Source organism: Conger conger, chromosome 8 (assembly GCF_963514075.1).
Source record: "Conger conger chromosome 8, fConCon1.1, whole genome shotgun sequence".
Taxonomy (NCBI): Eukaryota; Metazoa; Chordata; class Actinopteri; order Anguilliformes; family Congridae; genus Conger; species Conger conger.
This window is the reverse complement of record NC_083767.1, coordinates 32325074-32346829: the sequence shown is the minus strand read 5'-3', so window position 1 is coordinate 32346829 and position 21756 is coordinate 32325074. Positions and strand designations below refer to the sequence as shown.

The following is a 21756-nucleotide window of genomic DNA, read 5'->3' as shown; positions in this document are numbered from 1 at the left end:
CCCCATTTGGACAATTGGATTCATTTTAGCCTGGTGAAACTTACACATTATATAACAGTTAGTTCTGACCTTGCATTGTGATTGGCTGAGAGGCATTAAATAGAGTGACAGCATCACACAATACGTCACTTCTAACTCGGTAAAACAAAACGGCTATGTTCACGTTCGTTTGATTCGTTACATCAGATATCATAAACTTGTAACCTAGCAACACTTCAGAAGCGCACCGTTTTGCCATTAAAACAGCATAAAAAGACGTTTCAAATTACTGCATTATTCTTTAATTTTCCTTTTCTAAATATATAAATATGCTGGTAAAACTGTTGATCTATGGTACTTGCTGACTGCAGCACAGCGGTGACATTATCGGAATGGTATTATTGTATAAGTAATTACTGGGAGACTGACAACTTTCAATAGAAAGCAGAGCAAAATGAAAATTTTTTGGTTTTTTAATTTCAATCTCCACAATTCAGGCTGCAGAGAACGATACCAGCGCACTGTTTGTGATCCACAAGTGGGTGGGGCTTCCACCCCCGAGTACTCACAGAACCAATCCCGTCCATGAGGGTGAGGAGAGAGGCGACTACACGCTTCTCCACCTCATTCTGCGCCCCCTCCCGCTTCGGACATAATGCGTCCAGCTCGTCGATGAAGATTACCGCAGGTTGCCTGTCAGAGGAAAGGCCCCCCCCAAAACTGTCAAGGGACACACAAACACAACTCCCTTCCAAAGCAGGCAGGGGCCACCCAAACCCCCTTGCCCATCTGTAGGGGCAGCCTGTATATAAGTGTAAGTCACTTTAGATAAAAGCTAAATAACTAATGCAATGTCTAATTGTAATGTTACATCAAAATACCACTTGATGAAGTCTGTGTTCGGCTCCTACCTTTGAGCAGCTTCTGCAAAAATCTGTCTCAGCCGTGCCTCTGTCTCTCCGTAAAACCTACAATAAAGGCACACAATAAAGGCAACATGCTTTGCAGACCGGGAACATTATGTGTAGATATACAGTTCACCACTGCTTTGTGAAAAAATGTGTTTTATCTCTACTGTCTTCACATCTTTCCATATACACTCAGTGAGCTCTTTATTAGGCATTTATTAGACTTATTGGTTGTCTGCAGCTGTAGCCTATCCACTTAGAGGTTTGATGCGTTGTGTGTTGAGAGATGCTCTTCTGCATACCACTGTTGTAATGTGTGGTTATTCGCGTTACTGTCACCTTCCTGTCAGCTTTGATCAGTCTGGCCATTCTCCTCTGATGTCTCTCATTAACAACACGTTTTTGCCGGCGGAACTGCTGCTCACTCAATGTTTTTTTTTTTCTCACCATTCTCTGCAAACACTAGAGACATGTGCATGAAAATAACTTAGATCACATTTCTTCCCTATTCTGACATTTGGCCTGAACAACAGCAGGACCTCTTGATCACGTCTGCATGCTTTTATGCATTTAGTTGCTGCCACATGATTGGCGGAATAAATATTTGCATTAACAAGCTGGTGTACAGGTCTACCTAATAAATTGCTCACTGAGTGTATAACAGGACATGCAGCCAGAAATCCACAGATAAAGCAAGAATAAATACACTTTGTATTGTTATTGTAATGTGTATGACACAATATATACTGTACAGTAGCATATACTTGACAGTGTATAACACAATATAGTGTTGGCAGCACAGTAATGTAGATGTTGGGGTAACTGCAGCCACAAAACCGCCTCCTCACTTGCTCATGATCTCAGGGCCGTTGATGAAGATCATGTGAGCTCCAACCTCATTGGCTATTGCTCGGCCAATCAAGGTCTTCCCTGTCCCAGGAGGGCCGTAAAGGAGGACTCCCCGAGGGGGTGGGATTCCTGAGGAAGAGACCAATGCAGACAGGGGGGTCAGGGTCACTCTTAAATCTGCTCCTCTGTTCAGTATCTGTGGCTTTTCCCTGTCAGCTAGGAATGTCCAGTCATAAGAATAATACACACACACGCACGCGCAAGCGCACGTACGCACTGGAGATCTGCGGTAGGGCTCGTACCGTAGCTCCTGAAGATTTTGGGGTGTTTGAGGGGAAGCTCAATGGTCTCCCTGATCACCCCCAGCTGGTCGCTGAGGCCACCAATCATGTCGTACGTGACTCTGGATGCCCCACCAACCTCCTCCACCTCCTCCCCCTTGCCCCCCTTCCCCACCACCATGACCTTGGTCAGCAGGCAAATTCGATAGAATGTGCCATCGCTGGAGGCTCCACCAAGGGGCGCTGTAAGTGCCTGCTCAGAGTCAACCGTGCATTCCTTGCTCCCAGTGCTTCGATCGCCTAGGCAACCGGGTTCTCGGGGCGCCGCAGGCAGGCAGGGGCGGGAGTCAGGAGAGAGGTTGCCGGGCCGGTAGGGGGTGCTGGTTGCAGGGGGGGGCTGTTTATCATCAATATCCAGCGCACTGAGCCCCAGGGAGAGGGACAGGTCCGCGGGTGTGGCATCCACAATGGGCGTGTCCGACGGCTCCACCTCCGCCTCGTCAGCAGGGGTGTCCTGCCTCTCTAGGGTCACCCCATCCACTGTTCTCACCCTCTCCACCCTCAGGGTGCAGGGACGCCCGTAAAAGGTCAGGAAGAGGGTGTTTCCCGGGAGAACCACTTTTCCATCTGAAACATTGCATTACAATACAGTTATTTATCTGACTGCATTATCCAAAGCAATTTACAGTTCATCAGAAAAAGAAGTGGCCAATCCCCCCTGGAACAACGTGTTGTTCAAGGGCCCAACAGCTGTGGCTACACTGGGGCTTCAACCACCAACCTTCCGGGTCCCAGTCAAGCTTTGCCACTTATCCACTAGGCTATCGGCTGCCTCTCACACAGTACAACTGCGGTCACAGAGTGCCTGTTACATGCAGCGTGGAAATCACCTTCAACACTGCCGTTGCAGGACTGTGCTCAATTCTACTACAGTTCAATCAATTCTGAAAATCTATTCAAATTCTGAAAATTACAATCTTGAATGGATTAATGAATCAAACATTCTTCTTACAATGAACTGAATTTCAATTATTTGAAATAATTGGCTGAAGTCAAACTGAAGCTGACTGGTGAAACATTGTTCATTAGAATGGGTTAATCACATGCATACATGTAGCCATTTAATTAAATGTTATGACGTGCAACATACAAACTCACCCAGAGACCGGAGAACAAAATCAGTGAACTCCTCCATGTTGAGTGTGTCATCCTTTTCTCTAAAATCAGAAAAGATTATGCACAATAATATAATAAACTTTAGTCCAGGTGTGTACCTACTTAACCAGTAGGTGTGGTCCTCGGATTGCCCAGCTTCCTTCCCGCAAACCATGCATTTGCCACAATAACATAACATAATGGAAAGAGCAGGCCATTCAGCCCAGCAATGCTCACCTTTTCCTTTCACTAAAGTGTACCTACTGCTTAGTTTGCCAGAAAGCTAAATACTATCTAGCACTGTATCAAGCCTGATATCTGCTGAATTTATTCTTGGCCAATTCCGATTTATGCCCCCTCGTTCAGCTAACCAAACTCACCCAGAAGAATCACCTGTAGTTCACTTTGTTAATCCCTTTAATGAATTTAAAAGCCTCAATACCGCCATGCCCCTTCCCGGGGGTAAGTATAACACTGCGGGAATAGGACATTTTATCTAAATTAGCTATAACTTTTGACAATAACCAATTTATTTATTTTATGGCCGACAAGCTGAAAGTATTTTGAGCATTTCCATACCAAGTTGACATGTTTACGATGAGTAGTTTTTGAGAACAAGAGCTTTGTTTGACATCTACGGCACTCTCCATCTGCACCTGCTCTATATCTGTATGTAGTCTCAAAATTGAGCAAGTAATGGGATTTAGAGTGAGACGAGAGTGAGAAGAAAGCTGTTCTCAAACACATGCTCATAAATCAAAAAGTATAAGTACTACCCAAAAGCTGGACCAAGCTGGGCATTTTCCAGTTGGTTTGTTGTTGATATCTCAAACTGTGGGAGGAGTAGTCAAAAAACCAGTGGAATAATAATAATGAACTTGAATTTCTAATTACAGAACTGTGTTGCTTCACAATCACACTAAATAAATAGTGAAATCAGCTGGATGAGGTAAATGGTGAAAGAAACACACGGCCGGACTTTTACATTCTCACTCCTGGACTTTCCACCTCTGGCTCTCAGTGTAAAAACATACCACAACTGGGCAACTTCAACACAAATCATACAATGGAGCAATCAGAGTGCAGTTATACAACAGCACCACCAGATGAAAGCATATAAGCAAAATGTGGGCACCCCTGGCACCCCCATTTTTGCACACCACTGTACATGCTTACCTGAGCATTAAAACCTAAGCTTCGGGTTCAGATCATGCTGATCCTCTTGTTTAAGAACTGCAATACCTGATATTACCGAATGGCACCTTGTGATCTCTTCATTGCAATGCAAATTTCAGAAAGCCTTGATTTCCTGTATCAGCTTACCAGCTCTGATTAAATAACCCAAACAGAGAAAGCGTTTGGAACCCGAAAGGTTCACACAGCTCTGTTTCAAAGCATTCTTGCACCTATCGTGCAAACCATCTTCAGAGTTAACATGACTCACCATGTCCAGACCAATCTTCTGATATTTCACTCAATAAATAGATTCATGACTGCAAACTCTGAACGCTGCCATCAATGACAGTGCTCTTGTCTGGAAGCTGAGGTTAACGGATAACAGCCTGCAGGGTAAATGATGAGCCTAGTTGGGACTGATGCATTAAATGGCAACACAAGAAATATGGATAGGAACAAGAAGAACACTCTATTGAACCCTACGGGGTAAGCTACTTTGTCCTCAGCATTTCACTTGTCCTAGTTACTTAGGAGCAGTGGGCAGCCACTGTGCGCCAAGGGAGCAATGTGGGGTTAAGGGCCTTGCACAACAGCTGTGCAGTTCTTATTGTGGCTACAACAGGGCTTGAACCACCAACCTTCCAAGTCCAAGTCATGTACCACAACAACTACACTACAGGCTGGCCATAACAGAATATTAATCAGGAAAGAATTTTAATCAGGAAAGCACAAAATTCCATTCTCCCAACCAGGAGGTTTGCAATTCTCTGTAACCACTGCAGACCGTATCACAGGGCTTTGCCATTATAATCGGTTTCCAATATGCTGACATTGACAATACTGACAACAACATTGCTCTTCTATTCAAATAATTTCCCTCATCTTTTTTTTATAGATTTTTTGTTTAGCTACAATATTTTCTGTGATGCATTATTTTTGTTATTTTATAGTTATTGTTCATATGATGATTGATATATTGATCATATTTTTATGGCTACAACACTGTAAAGCACAGTGGAAGTGGACGCAACAGAATTCTGAGTGGGAAGGAGATCGTCTCGTCCCATCCTGTCCCGTCCCTGCCAGTGGAGCACTGAAGTTTGAGCGAGGCTTATGGTACCTTAGGGACAGATGCAGCGCCTCCACTTGCAGCACAGGTCCGGTCAGCCGCCGAACTGTGACCCTGTCCCCCGACTTCACCCTCAGGCTACGCTGGGTTCCCCCCTGCAGGCCCACTTGCCCCCCCGGAAAAGCAGCCACAGGCCAGGCCATGCACACCTGCCACAGAGGTACACAGACAATAATTCTCTCCCTCCCCACCTAAGCTACTCGGACACAAAATGGCTGCCATACATCGGCCAGCATTGGTGTGGTCTCAAAGAACTTAAATGCAATTAATTATCAAGCAATTTTTATTTGTATAGTGCTTTTAACAAAGGGGCTTTGTCACAAAGCAGCTTTACCGAGAAAGAGTACACCTACGGCAACAGTGGCTAGGAAAAACTCCCTGGCAACAGGAAGAAACCTTAGCAAATTACAGTTATGTGAAAAAATTAGGACACCCCGTTAAATATTCAGTTATTCATTAAGAAATTATCACATATCGATGTCTAATCTTGTTTTTATTCATCTCTGGAAAAGAAAGTGATCTAAATGCAGGTAAACTACAAAAATTAACCTTGTTTAGCTCATTAAACAAAAGACATCAACATAAATGCATATTCTAACTGAGGAAACTGAGGACACCCTACCCCCTAATACCTAGTGTTACCCCCTTTGGCTGAAATAACTTCAGTGAGACTCTTCTTGTAACCATCTACCAGTCTCTGACATCGGTCTGAGGAAAGTTTGCCCCACTCCTCCAGAATTCTTTAACCTGTGAGATGTTCGAGGGGTTTCTTGTATGGACAGCCCGTTTCAAGTCACCCCACAGCATCTCAATGGGATTAAGATCTGGGCTTTGACTGGGCCATTCCAGGACTCCATTTCTTAGTTTTCAGCCAGTCCTTGGTGGATTTACTGGTATGTTTTGGGTCATTGTCATGTTGCAGGGTCCAATTCCGCTTCAGCTTTAATTTTTTTACAGATGGTCTCACATGTTCCTCAAGCACCCGCTGGTACACTGTAGAATTCATGATAGATTCTATGATGGTGAGCTGGCCAGGTCCTGCTGCAGCAAAGCATCCCCAACCCATGACACTTCCACCTCCATGCTTCACAGTTGGTATGAGGTTCTTTTCCTGGAATGCTGTATTTGGTGCGCGCCAAACATGTCCTCTGTTCTGGTGTCCAAATAATTCAATTTTAGACTCATCTGTCCTAAGAACATTATTCCAGAAGTCCTGGTCTTTGTCCATGTTCTCTCTGGCAAACTTCAGTCTGGCCTTAATGTTTCTCTTGGAGAGTAAAGGTTTCCTCCTTGCACACCTCCCATGAAAGTTAAACTTGTGCAGTCTCTTTCTGATTGTAGAGGCATGCACTTTCACATCAACAGTTGCCAGAGCCTGCTGTAGGTCCCGTGATTACATTTTTTGGACGGCCAGACCTGGGCATGTTGGCAGTTGTTTTGAATGTCCTCCACTTGTAGACTATTTTCCGGACAGTGGAATGACTGATTTCAAAATTTTTTGAGATCTTTTTAAATCCCTTACCAGACTCATAAGCTGCTACAATCTTCTTTCTGAAGGCCCCAGACAGGTCTTTCGATCTCACCATGTTGTTCACTCTCACGTCAACAGTCAGGAGCACACCAAACTAAATGTCTGAGGTTTAAATAGGGCAAGCCTCCTTCAAAATGCTGAGTAACAATGTTCTAATCATGTGCACCTGATGTGATGCACCTGTGTGTGATTTCAGCCATTTTAGGTGGGAAAAAGTGTAGGGGTGTCCTAATTTATTCCTCACCAGAAATTGCATTTTTATTTTACTACATTTTACAGAAAGTTTTAAAAAGTATTTTCTTCAGTTTTACTTTACTTAAGTTATATTACTTGAATCTCTCAGTTTTGTTAAAATTGATATTAAATATCCATATGTCTAAAAAAACACACAATTTTCCATAGGGTGTCCTAATTTTTTCACATAATTGTATGTTAATGATGTGCGTGCATATCCACTGATACTAACTGGATAGGTTTGAATACTGTTTATGACACACAGTTTGTGACACAGTACATGCACTACATTGACTCTGGACAAACCTCCTGCCCAGCAGGACTAGAGACCAGGACAGGTCGTCCGATGCAGATATCTGCAGCCTTCATGGAGTTCAGACTCAGCTGGGCAAGAAATCTCCTGCATCTCTTCTGTACCTTCTCGTCCACTGCAATTTAGTCGGAAAAATCAGTAAATAATTAAGCAATGCATAACATCCTCCAGGCTCTCATGCATGTGCTGCTTGCATAACGTGGGTCGGTGTAATGTTAAGAGGTGAAGACTGCATGTTGCATATTGTCATTTAGTTCAGACGCAATGTAGATAGAATGATCTCTATTTCATATGCAATGTACTGTAGCATAACCGTGATAATTAGGATTTGATTCCCAGGCGAGGGACTACAGTTTTACGCTTGAGCAAGGCGCTTAATAATTACTTAAGTAAATAGCCGTTTACAATGCAATACAAATAAATTCGCTCTAGATATGTCCAAACCATTTATATTATCTGTGTGGACATCCCACCCAAATAAGCCGGAACTGTCACTGGTAATGCACAGCCATTATCGGGTCATACATTTATTCAAAGTCTACCTTTATCAATGAAGTCGATTACTGTGAATGAATCATTGGAAGTAGTTGGTCGGTCTCCATGGGCGAGTCCAGAAGAGTCAAAGGAACAATCGGTGCTGTTCTCAAATTCGTTCGGTCTTACGGGTTTTCCCTTATTTTTCTTTTTTGATGACATTATGACAGGATTAACATTACAGCCTTTCCAAGCATGCTTCTTTCACCATGCCACTTCGCTAACACATAAACTTCCGGTTTAAAGTTTATGGATCCCACCCCTTTACCGTAATGACTAAAGGCAAATGTTATCGTGAAGTCTTGGGGGTTTAATTTTGTTTATGTATCTTATTTAGATGTACACACCTCATGCAAATACAATGAATACGTCATCACTGGTGTAAGAAAGCAACATATGAAATATTAGAAGCAATTAAACACCTGGATACACTTTGTGTTAGTAATTAATCTAAATTGCAGTATTTCTATAAGCATTACGGTTTTTATGTACCTTTGGAAAGCCATACGGTTTATGTAAGACCGTTGACCTGTAGTGTGTAAGACGTGTTCGGAATGGAAGGTAATTTAACCTAACGTTGCTTATTCTAATTGATGACTGATCATGGCAGTGCAAAATTGCAGAATGCCGCTTATCCTGAGAAAAGTCATCACGAAGCAGAGTGGTGGATGTGTGCGTGCTGTGTGGATAACAAAGATGACAGATCGATATTTATCCTGTTTGGGAACAAACTATCAAATCCACCGTGAGAAGGGAAATGTTACAGGCAAAAATGTCATGACCGGAAATGTGGATAAGTTCGGTGGAATCACTGTGCACCTCAACGAACGAGACTTTCCACCTGACATCAGCGAAAGTGCCTTCAGTATTCAACTGCGAGGCAAGTTGACTGGCTATTATTTGGTGCACGGATATAGTGAAATAAATTCCTGTTATCTGTCATGTTGGAAGCACTTCACCCGCAATTACAGTGTCAGTGTCAACGATTAACACCAATGTCACGACACTGGCATAGCCTATAATGTCTGAACAAGCGATCATTTTGAATGTGTTTTGTTTATGTGTCGCAAAAACGATGCCGGTTATGTGTCATAGGCTGTCATGCTGTCAAGACTCAAGCAAGACAGTTATATAAAGTTAGCCTACCGAAATATTCAAAAGGAAAGCAATTTTGATGTCATAGCACTAGTTCATTAAACAGCAAATATGTCGATGAACTGGTAAGCTACTGTCTTGTAATTTATAAACTGTACAAGTGTCAGAAATAGGCCTGTTTTGCCTGAATATTCTCGCATATGTAGGCTGATTATTATTCTATTTTCGCGTCTATGAATTCTAAAAAGTTTGGAAACTTTTGACTGAAACCCACTCTGTAGTCCTACCCCAACAAACAAACAGTTGAAATAAAAAAAAAATGTGGTTAAAGTGCAGACTTTCAGCTTTAATTTGAGGAATCCATATTGGGTGGGCAGCTGTTTTTATACATATACCAAAAGTAACTGGACAAATGAACACAATCTGAAATAAAGTAATCATTTGCTATTTCATTGAGAATCCTTTGCAATACTGCAGGATCCTCATGTTGAGAGACAACAACAACAGACTCCAAATGTAGATGGCACTCCTAGCTAGCTCTTTTATGCATGCACTAACGATAAAGCTTAACACACCTGTCAAAGAAACATTTGAGCTGCCAATTATCCAATTACTTTTGTATAACAATTGTATTTCCCACTGGGTTCATCATATGAAAAACCTTTAAATTAAAAAGTGCATTTTGACCACGTAGTGATTGTTTTAACTGGTTGTTTACTGGAGTGCTGTCCAAATACTCACAGACTGCACTGTATGTGTCAGACTCTCTCAGCCATTGGAGGGCAGAGGGTCGCATCGCGGTGTGGCTGCATGTGCCCCTCATCCAGAGCCGCTTCATCACCGCGGCCGCTAAACATGGCTTCACCTTCCACCACGCCCGGCATGACTGGTCCACCCTCTGCCTGTGGCTGGCGGAGGGCGAGAGCAGACTGCCCGGATTTGCCACGCACCAGATCGGAGTGGCAGGTAAGGCACCGGTTCTACTTCATACTTTCTTAGCTTGGAAAGCTTAGTATGCTACAGGGTTCAATGAAGTGTCCCATTGCCTGCATGAAATTCACACCACACCAGTGCCAACTTAAACCAGAAAACCAGGTTGACTGGAGCTGAGACCACAACTGCGTCAGGGTCATTCTGTGAAAAATCAACCAGAAGTGTGGGGGGTGACCAATTTTGTGTAAATGTTTTTTATATATTCAAGTGAGATTATGTAGGGTAATTTTGTTGTTGTTTGATTGAGCAGTGGTTTGCAACCTCAGTCTTTAATTTGATCAGTTAAATAATTTTGTGACCTTTTATGTTTTCTTTGTAATAGAGCACAGTAAGCACAATGTGAACATGGGATTTTTGTTCCTCATGGTATGCATAATGCATAGCTATTTCTGACATAATGTGGCCTAAGAGAACAAATAATCACTTAAAACATGAGAAGCACTTAATTAAAAATAATAATAACAGCAATTCTAGGATTGCAACTGTTGTTGGAACACAGTGGTTGCGGGACTGTGGCTGGATTAGTGGAATTTAAAGTCAAGTCCTACCAGCAGAGGGCGACATAAGTGAAGCTGACAGCTGACTTATGTGCACATACACTCAGTGGGCACTTTATTAGGTATTTAGTAGACTTATTTTTTTAGACTTCTGCTGCTGTAGCCTATCCACTTAAGAGTTGTGATGCGTTGTGTGTTCAGAGATGCTCTTGTGCATACCACTGTTGTGTGGTTATTTGCATTACTGTCACCTCCTTGTTAGCTTCGACCAGTCTGGCCATATCTCTCATTAACAAGGCATTTCTGTCTGCAGAACTGCTGCTCACTGGATTTGAAAAAGTTTTTTTTTTAACTCTAGAGACTAGTGTGCATGAAAATCCCAGGAGATCAGCAGTTTCTGAGATAGTCAAACCACCCTGTCTGCCACCAACAATCATTCCACGGCCAAAGCTCCTGACCTGTATCTACATGATTGTGTGCATCACACTGCTGCCACACAATTGGCTGATTAAATAATCACATTAATAAGTAGGTGTAATAAAGTAAAAATGTTCCCAATAAAGTGCTCAGTGAGTGTATGTATAAAAATACAAATTGAGAAACAGCAATGGCCAGGTTGTAAAAAGCATTAGCTGCTATGTAAAAATACCCCTTTGGCCACTCTCATTCTTCATTTCAAATGGTGAGCCAAAAAGAGCCTTGAAAAACTTTTTTGAGTTTAAATTAAAACATTCATGTCATGTGTCTGTCAATCATTCACTTCCTCATCTTTAGTTTTTTGTTCTATTCTGTTTCAAATGTCAGCTTTGAATTTGACTTTACTCAGTGTATTTATTTAGTTGTACTTATTTTTTTAATTTTATATGCTATTAGTTTGACTCGGAGTGTGTTCAACTTCGGTCAATTGTACCAAATGTAACTCACATCTGCAGTCCCCGGAATGAGGTTTCTGCTGAAATGGAGAAAATGCTCATGATTCATAACATATTTAACTTTTGCAGTTACTTAGTAATGACTGAATATAGTTGGTTAATCTCAGACAGAACACACACTGTAAGCTCGATGTTAATGAATGCCAGGATAATGTCAGGATTTTTGGAATGTTCTGGACGTGACCTTTAGTCTGGGAATAGGATGTGACCCTTCTGAGATAATTAAGAGGAGATAAAAACTTAATGAGGAAAAACAAACAAATGCGGATGAACAAATGCATCTCAACCAAGCAGACATCACTCTGCTACAGAGGAAAAATTGTCACAAATGAAAAGAAAATTGTGCAAGTCGTGGGTCTGTTTGGCTTTTTTGAGTACAGGATATAGGGCGGCCTGTAGCGTAGTGGTTAAGGTAAATGACTGGGACACGCTAGGTCGGTGGTTCTAATCCCGGTGTAGCCACAATAAGATCCGCACAGCCGTTGGGCCCTTGAGCAAGGCCCTTAACCCTGCATTGCTCCAGGGGAGGATTGCTCCTGCTTGGTCTAATCAATTGTACGTCGCTCGTCGCTAATGTAACTGGTGAATACTAAATCGGTGACAAAACCAGCAAGGACAATTAACTGAGCTCAGTCTCAAAGGAGAGAAGGATTGATGAGGAGAGCAGGCCATTCAGCCTTTCTAGGCTCACCAAACTGCCTGTGTGAGAGAGTGGGCGTGTGCAATGTTACCACAGTGGGAGTTCACATTTTCATGAACAGAGAATGTGTGTGTGTGTAAGATGACCACCAGAGGGCAGCCTTGTACCCTGTGCCATCATTACCTGAGGACATGAGGACATGTTAGAACATGTCTGGCTAACCATTGCTTATTTGCTGTCCTGCTGCACATTATCCTCACATTTTACAGATGTTTCCCTCTGCAGAGGACTCTGGGGGCATCTGCCATTCCTTCAGAGACTCGGTGGCAGCCGCAATTACACTTCCCGTCCACCCACCTTCATCTCCTACCTTCCTCTTACTCCTCTGCAAAAACAGGTTTTCCCCTTTTAAAGCTCCTTACTGGCGGAAACAAAAATATTTATTTTTGTGTCACAGCCATTTTGAACAGGCCTCATGCCATTTAAAGACCCAAAATACAAACAGGAAAAATTGCAAGTAAATGCCGATTTGCACTCTGCAATTTAAGTACCCCTTTTACATGAAAAAAATTGTAATAAAGAACAGGTGTGGGTGTAAGAGAAATAATTGGTACTCACCACATCCTCAGCTCTGAAGGGTACGGTGGGAATAGGCCGTCTCCGGTGGCCCACTAGCAGCCTCTCCATAGGCATGATGGGATTGTATGTCCTGCAGGGGAGGACCTTAGGTGTTGTACTGGAGCCGCTCAGCATTTCACCATTCACACTCATTGACTGTTGAAGCGTGGGCTTTTAACCCATTGAGATGTAAGATCGCAGGTATGTGATTAGAATGTTCTTAACTGAATGTAACGATCACTACTGTATTTCAACCCAAAGGAATTCCAGAACAATTCTAGAAGTCAATTTTTTAAATAAACATTACAAAAAAACCTGTTCAAAGGGTTAATAATCTATCAGACTAATAGTTCAGATGGAACAAAAACCTGAAAAATCTCTTGCTTTTACGTATACTAGGCTGATGTAATGGACTGGTTGTTGGATTAACAGGCAACCTGTAGAGTCCTCTACTATATGTGTAGTCTCCTCTACTATATGGTGGTCATTTTTCAATAAGCTTCAATAAGCCTTCTCTCTGATTTGCAAATGTCGAAAACCCAAAGCAACTACCCAAACAAACACATGGTATCCTCACATCGTTGTGACATAGTGGGGCGACGTGGCTCAGGCAGTAAGAGCGGTCGTCTGGCAGTCGGAGGGTTGCCGGTTCGATCCCCTGCCTGGGCTGTGTCGAAGTGTCCCTGAGCAAGGCACCTAACCCCCAAATGCTCCTGACGAGCTGGTCGGTGCCTTGCATGGCAGCCAATCACCATCGGTGTGTGAGTGTGTGTATGAATGGGTGAATGGACTGGCCACATACTCAGCCCCCAACATGTTGTCCCCCACCCCTATACACTGTCAACTCTGTTTCATTGGGTGTGGGACAATTGCTTGATGCAATTGGTTATAGCCTTACATTCAGTAGACATGCATATACAGTGGGAGCAATAATTATTTGATCCCTTGCTGATTTTGTAGGTTTGCCCACTTAGAAAGAATGGAACTGTGTAGAATTTTAATCATAGGTACGTTTTAACATTGAGAGACAGAATATCACAAAATAATCCACAATAACAACATCATATAAATTTTAATAAATTTTATATCGTATTTTCACATGAAATAAGTATTTGATCCATAGAACAATAGGACTTAATACTTGGTGAAAAAACCTTTGTGAGGTCAGACGTTTGTTGTAGTTTTTCACCAGGTTTGCACAGATCTTGGGAGGGATTTTGGTCCACTCCTCTTTGCAGATCCTCTCCAAATCCTTAAGGTTCCGAGGCTGTCGCTTGGCAACTCAAAGCTTCAGCTCCCTCCACAGATTTTCGATGGGATTTAGGTCTGGAGACCAGGCAGGCTGATATTAAGGTCTCCAGGACCTTAATATGCTTCTTTTTGAGCCACTCCTTTGTTGCCTTGGCCATATGTTTTGGGTCATTGTCATGTTGGAAGACCCATCCATGACCCATTTTCAGTGCTCTCACTGAGGGATGGTGGTTGTCGCCCAAAATTTCCTGGTACATGGCTCCATTCATCCTCCCCTCGATACAGTGAAGTCGTCCTGTCCCCTTAGCAGAGAAACACCCCCAAAGCATAAGGTTTCCCCCTCCATGCTTCATGGGGATGGTGTTCTTGGGGTTGTACTCGGCATTTCTCTTCCTCCAAACACGGAGTCGAGTTGATGCCAAATAGCTCTATTTTGGTCTCATCTGACCACATCACTTTCGCCCAAGCCTCCTCTGGATCATCCAGGTGTTCTTTGGCAAACTTCAGACAGGCCTGTACATGTGCCTTCTTCAGCAGAGGAACATTGCACGCGCAGCAGGATTTTAATCCTTCACGGTGTAGTGTGTTACTGATGGTTCTCTTCCTGACTGTGGTCCCAACTGCCTTCAGGTCATTAACAAGCTCCTCCTGTGTAGTACTGGGCTGATCCCTGACCTTTCTCATGATCATTGACAAGGCGAGATCTTGCGTGGAGCCCCAGACCGAGGGAGATTGGCGGTGACTTTGTGTTTCTTCCATTTTCTAATAATTTCTCCAACAGTTGTTAACTTCTCACCAAGCTGCTTGCTTATTTTCTTGTAGCCCATCCCAGCCTTGTGCAGGTCTACAATTCTGTCCCTGATGTCTGGCTCCTTTGTCTTGCCCATGGTGGAAACGTTGGAATCTGATTGATTGTGTGGACAGGTGTCTTTTATACAGCTACATAACGATGTAACGAGTTGACACAGGTGTTTTGGGTAATGAGTTGAGATTAGGAGTGCTTCTTAATGGAAAACTAACTGGTCTGTGGGAGCCAGAATTATTGCTGATTGATAGGGGATCAAATACTTATTTCATGCAAAAATACAATAATACATTTATAAAATGTATATGATGTTGTTATTTTGGATTATTTTGTGATATTCTGTCTCTCAATGTTAAAATGTACCTATGATTAAAATTCTACACAGTTCCATTCTTTGTAAGTGGGCAAACCTACAAAATAAGCAAGGGATCAAATAATTATTGCTTCCACTGTATAACAATGCAGGAAAGCATGCCCTCGGCCAACCTAAGCAGTGAGGCACCCTATGACTACTGAGCGCAAAAGAGGTTTTTACCCATAGAAAGCGAAAGTGTGACATCACTTCCGCTGAGTTTAGTGCCGGTGTCAATCGACAGTCTGCTCACCTCGACAATCTGCTCGGGGTCCTTGCATATCTTTGTTGTGTAGTGACGTATCACATATTTATGCTAAAGTAGCTAGCAAACAACGACTACTAATGTATGCTAAATTAGCTAGCGTTCAAGCACCTGTTATCGAACAGGTTCCTTCAGCAACAATGAAAATTCAAAAGTAGTAGCTATATAGTCTAACATTATCAACAATTAACTTGAGATGTAAAGTATGTCCTCAGAACTGTTACATGTGCCAAAGCATTTCAAGACATCAATGGAAGATAACAATGGAAAGTACAGCTAGCTAGCGAAGCTAGCTACTTTATAACTGTTAGCTGAGAAGTGGCCAGCAAGCTAGATAGTTGTAAGCAAATTGCTGGTGAGCTTGTGTAGCTCTGTGTTTTGTTAACTACACTGAAGCTTAGTGGAGTGAGGCCTCTTTTTCTTTTTGGTTCAGCCTAGAAAAAAATTTGACTCTGGAAAATGTTTTAATGATATTGCCTTCTTCTATTGATGCCTGGAATGTGAGCTTTGGGGTTGCAATTCACTCTGTAAGGAGTCTGATGAGTTTAGATAACACTCAGAAAATGAATGGCAGGCTCATCAGTAATTCTATTTCCGGGCCATGGCAGTCATATTGCGGCGGTGCCACTTGTGGAAGAACTTAATTGAATGGGTTAGAATGGAACCACGTGACCACATTTCATTTCCAGTTATTATACAGTGCAATGGTTTTTGCACTTGTGTTTTGGACGCACCTGATCACATAACCATTAACTTCCAAGCTTGATTTACGCACTAGTCCACAAGTCTGCAATTTGAGACTCAGCCCTTAACTAAGTACAAATCCGCTCCCTGATGAAACCCTAGACAAGCATATATAATAACTCGCAAGGCAAAAAAACTGTTTTCAGCATATCGAGCTGTAATCGATTCGTAAACGTTACAAACTGCCAAGGAAGAGCCGTAAAAAAACATTAACAAAGAAGTGAGGAGGATGCACAAATGTCAGAGGAGGAGAGGAGGAGAGAGTGTGCAGGAGAACGTCTCAGGTATGCAGCACAGTAGCAGAATATTTATTGAAGTGATATTACAGTTATTATTGCATCTGAGTTCTGAGTTGTCCCACAGTATGGAATAAGACAGACTTCAATAGTGAAACTTATCGTTGAATGTTAGTCTCTCTGTACAATCATAGTTGCACTAATCATGCAACAATCATAAACAATTAAAGCGGGCTCCAATAAAAATTAAGAAAAAAGGCTGTATATAATAAACAACACAGATAATAATAGACTACATGTTAGGTTAAAACATATGGCAAAACTGTATTTTTATTTCAATACATTTAGTCTCATGTATGTATCTCATGTATCAAGTAATTAATTGTTTTGCCACCCCTAACACTTACCGGAAATAAAAGTGAAATTGGCAATACAATTATACTGTCAGGTTCTGTGTTTTCCTCCCTGAGGCCGGGGATGACGGGGATGACAATTCCTGGTGGACTGGGAGGGGTACAGGCCCGAGGAGAACTCCTGGGTGCCTGAACGCCACATCCTTGACCCCTCCCTTATCAGAGACTTTTTTCGGGAACACCCGGAAATGGACACTAGGGGCGCCAGGTGTTGCCCATAGAGAGGTCTAGATGTCTAGTCCTTGTCTAAGTACCTAGCATTTCTGTTTTTGTGTAAGCCTCTGTGCACACCGTAGTCACCCTGTCAGTTCATTCACTCAATGTTCTTCGTTTCACCTGCGTTTCACCTGATTGTTTCCCACACCTGATTGCCATTCCCTCTTGTTACCTGTCTTATAAAAACCCCTCTGTTTGTCTAATTTGTCGCCAGATTGTTATGTGTTTACTCCATACTCTCCAGCATTTATATCTGATTGATTCCCATTATGACCTGTTTTGTTTTTGACTTAGTGTGAATCCCGTCTGTATAGTTCTGATCCGTAGCTTATTGACCTGTTTTTGTTTTTCGACATCTGCTTCTGGATTCTGTTTCTGTCTGATTTGCCCGCTTGTATTCGACCCTTCGTCTGTGACCACAACTTTGAATTGGATTATCTTTGTTATACCTGTTTGCTGGAGTATTGACCCATTGCCTGGACTATTGATTACGAACTGCCTATTCCCTGCTATTCCTGTTTGCTGGCTACCGAACCCCGCCTGTCTGACCTGCCTTTATTTTAATAAAGACTCTGAATTGAATCTTGCCTGCAGGATTTCTGCGACTTGGTTCTGTAGTTCTAAATCCCTGATATTTACTTAATCTATCTCTCTGATTAATGCTAATGTCTCCGCTAGGAGGTCGTAGGTAGATTGTCCAGCTGGACAATGATTTCAAACATACATCACAATCCACACAGAAATGGTTCTGCAATGGCCATCACAGTCTCCAGATTTAAATCCCATCAAAAACCTGTGGTCTGAACTGAAGGGGGTTCATAAGTGCAAACCTATGGATATCAATGATTCTGAAAAGTTATTTACGGTGGAATAGACAAAAATCCCTCTAAATGCGTTATCTATCCTCGTCCGAAATCATATGAAAATACCGATGGCTATCATCTTTGCCAGGGTTGTTTGCACTAAGTATTAAACCAGGCATGCCAATAATAAAAAGAAAAATTACTTATTGTAATAAAAAACATTGAAACATGAGAGAAATGTATTGAAATAAAATCATTTAGTTTTCCTTTATCTTTTGAACAAAATGTATAGATTAGTATCTGTGTTGTTTACTAAACACTATCTTCTTAATTTTTATCAACGGTGCCAGCTGTAGTTGTGATGCCAACACACGCACATGCTAAAGATACAGCTCATGTCATAAAATCTCACTCCAGCAAGTTGACCAGGCAACCCTGTGTTCTTACAGACCTCATATACAAGAGCTTGGAGACAGGGATTCATAGGCTTTCCATTGTAAAAGAGGTATTAAAATTGAATAGTTTCCCAAAACTTCTGGACAAAACAAACATTATTTCATAAGCTATTACACATAATGAAATTTGTATCTGAAATAAATTGACTGATTAGGATTTCTTCGGTTACATGGTAAATGGTTGGCATTTATATAGCGCCTTTATCCAAAGCACTGTTAAATTGATGCTTCTCATTCACCCATTCGCCCATTCACCCATTCATACACCAATGGCGATTGGCTGCCATGCAAGGCACCGACCAGCTCGTCAGGAGCATTTGGGGGTTAGGTGCCTTGCTCAGGGACACTTCGACACAGCCCGGGCAGGGGATCGAACCGGCAACTCTCCACCGGCAACCGACTGCCAGACGACTGCTCTTACTGCCTGAGCCATGTCGCCATGTTGGTTCTAGTCTGTTCACGCACATGTTCCATGCAAGTTTAAAAGTGTGCAAGCACGCAAGCCCCTTTGAACAGATGCAACCATACACCCACTACATATTAATAATATATTGGTTATAGTTTGCATTGAAGGATACTGAAGTGGTGTGATGCTCATTGGTTTGGTGCTTTTATAGCATTTAGAAAAGCATAAGAAATCCACTTAATTGGGGCTGTTATACTAAAGCCGAATAAAATAAACACTGTTCAACTGGCCCGTTAAGGTTTATTTTTTAATACAACGAGAAAAGGTCACAAGTTTTGGGAATTGAAAATTTCATATTGTATTGGCTATATCCTAAGCTAAGCAGCATGCAGGATGTTCTCTAAGGATGTTCTGAATTATTAAATCTAGCTACCAAGCAAATTTGTTAATTTTGGAATGGTATAGCAAACAGTGCAAGGAAAAAAATAAATGACCTCCCATTAAAAATCTGTGACAGAGACCCAGTATTGAAAAAAAGTTCCTGCCTGTTCCGGTCAAAACTGAGACAAGTTATAATGGCTCCTAACTATAGCATGACAAACGACCTAAATGGTAAATGGCTGGCATTTATATAGTGCCTTTATCCAAAGCGCTGTACAACTGATGCTTCTCATTCACCCATTCATACACACACACCGACAGCGATTGGCTGCCATGCAAGGCGCCGACCAGCTCGTCAGGAGCATTTGGGGGTTAGGTGTCTTGCTCAGGGACACTTTGACACAGCCCGGGCGGGGGATCGAACCGGCAACCCTCCGACTGCCAGACAACTGCTCTTACTGCCTGAGCCATGTCGCCCCCATCATGGTAACCTGATACAGATCCATCATCCTTACTCCCTGATTTCATTGGGTGAGGTACAATAATACACAGAGAAGATGCTCGGCTCGATGATCAGCCAATCATGTAGCAGTAACTAAATGCATAAAAGCATGCAGACATGGTCAAGAGGTTCAGCTGTTTTTCAGACCAAATATCAGAATGGGGAAGAAATTTGATCTAAGTGACTTTGACCGTGAAATGATTTCTAGAGTTTGCAGAATTTCTAGAGTTTGCAGAGAATGGTGCAAAAAACAAACACCCAGCAGTTCTGTGGGCAAAAACACCTTGTTAATGAGAAAGGTCAGTGGCAGTAGGTGACAGTAACGCAAAGAACCACACATTACAACAGTGGTATGCAGAAGAACATCTCTGAACACCTCTTAAGTGGATAGGTTACAGTAGCAGAACCAATAAAGCCTAACAAATAAGTGGAATAAATACCTAATAAAGTGCTCACTGAGTGTATGTAGCACTACATATAGGACCTGGAACTGGAAAACGCCTTTCAAACAGTTTTCAGTTTGTGTGTTTACAGTTGTTTAGTTCTGTGGGACACAGTGGTCAAAGTGCACTGCATAGAAATATATTTTAATCTAACTTAAGCCAAGTTGGTGAATGACAGCTCACTGTAGCCCCACCACCACTGAGCCGTTTCTGCAGATATCTGGTGAGCCCCCATAAAGGTGAAGGCCATGCCAAACATACATGGGCCGAGGCAGTCAGGTTGCAGGTGACCCTCCTTTGATAATGGCTCCTGTAAGCCCCTGCCATGACACCACATTCTCTGGCAAACTGCTATTCCCATGCAGCCGCCGCGTGATGACAGCATCTGAGCATGTGGCCCTGCCGGTGGGGAGTGGAGGACTCGAGAGCCGGAATGATGTCAGTTTCCACACGGAAAGGCCAAAGTGGGTGGGGGCTAAGTGTCCTTCTCCTCTCCCCTCCTGTGTCTTTTGGAGGCAGCTTGTGTAGGAGGCTCACTGAAGACAAGCAGATGGATTAAGGAAAAAAAAGAAACAAAGCATCACTTCCCCTCCGCATAGTTGGTCTGCTTACTCACACCCTGCCGGAAACTGTGCCCACTCCAAATAGAGTGTGTGTGTGTGTGTCCGAGAGTGCATTCAGAACTACCACATCTGACTCACCAGACCAACACTTCCGAAATGTGGCCCGCTCACACACACTGCTCATACCACATGAGTGATACCAACAGTCCTGGGCCGTGTCGAAACAGCCTCCTGACTACTGCGTCCTCAAAATATGTGCCATCTACTGAACACTGCTTAGTATGTTAGTATGCAATGCGTGTTCCTTTATGTAGACCCTGACTACGCTGGATGAGCAAGTTATTAAGCAGGCAAAATTTTCTCTCAATGTAGTTTACATTAATGCACATATTTCTTGGGTTTTGTATTCACAAGCAGATATTTCAGGAAGTCAACCATACAGAGCAGAAGAGGCGGAGTCATCTTTGGGTCAAATCACAGTCCAATATATCACAGAGGAAGAGGCAGGGGCTTTTTATTAAACTGGCGGGCATCTTACGGAAATTCCACTTTACTGTTGGAAAAAAAGCATGGAGAATATGTTGGGCAGTTTGCAGTATGTTTAGTTGGGACTACATATTTAGCAAGATCACAAAAACCCTGGAAATATGTGGATATATCATTAATAGCGACTACACTTCAATAAACCTTACTTAATCACTTTTTGGACAAAAATCCCTCTAAATGCGTTATCTATCCTCATCCGAAATCATATGAAAATACCGATGGCTATCATCTTTGCCATGGTTGTTTGCACTAAGTATTAAACCAGGCATGCCAATAATTTTGGTTTTAAGAAAAATTACTTACTGTAATAAAAAACATTGAAACATGAGAGAAATGTATTGAAATAAAATAATTTAGTTTTCCTTTATCTTTTGAACATAATGTATAGATTAGTATCTGTGTTGTTTACTAAACACTATCTTCTTAATTTTTATCAACTGTGCCAGCTGTAGTTGTGATGCCAACACACGCACATGCTAAAGATACAGCTCATGTCATAAAATCTCACTCC

At 42.3% G+C, this 21756-nt stretch overlaps 2 protein-coding genes across 5 annotated transcripts in view; one reads left to right on the top strand and one right to left on the bottom strand.

Annotated features, from left to right (window-relative positions):
• Positions 1-8297, bottom strand: part of afg2a (AFG2 AAA ATPase homolog A) — a 119392-nt gene extending 111095 nt beyond the window's left edge. For all 3 annotated transcript variants that reach the window (XM_061252103.1, XM_061252104.1, XM_061252105.1), the window contains exons 1-8: positions 8098-8297; positions 7549-7670; positions 5469-5626; positions 3176-3234; positions 2039-2644; positions 1736-1865; positions 891-947; positions 549-672 (exon numbers count right to left, since the gene is read on the bottom strand). In XM_061252103.1, the coding sequence (XP_061108087.1) occupies positions 549-672; positions 891-947; positions 1736-1865; positions 2039-2644; positions 3176-3234; positions 5469-5626; positions 7549-7670; positions 8098-8251 (1410 nt within the window). In that variant the 5' untranslated portion in view covers positions 8252-8297. The remainder of the gene's footprint in view (positions 1-548; positions 673-890; positions 948-1735; positions 1866-2038; positions 2645-3175; positions 3235-5468; positions 5627-7548; positions 7671-8097) is intronic.
• A 306-nt stretch (positions 8298-8603) lies between these two features.
• Positions 8604-21756, top strand: part of nudt6 (nudix (nucleoside diphosphate linked moiety X)-type motif 6) — a 25395-nt gene continuing 12242 nt past the window's right edge. For both annotated transcript variants that reach the window (XM_061252446.1, XM_061252445.1), the window contains exons 1-2: positions 8604-8969; positions 9947-10150. In XM_061252446.1, the coding sequence (XP_061108430.1) occupies positions 8877-8969; positions 9947-10150 (297 nt within the window). In that variant the 5' untranslated portion in view covers positions 8604-8876. The remainder of the gene's footprint in view (positions 8970-9946; positions 10151-21756) is intronic.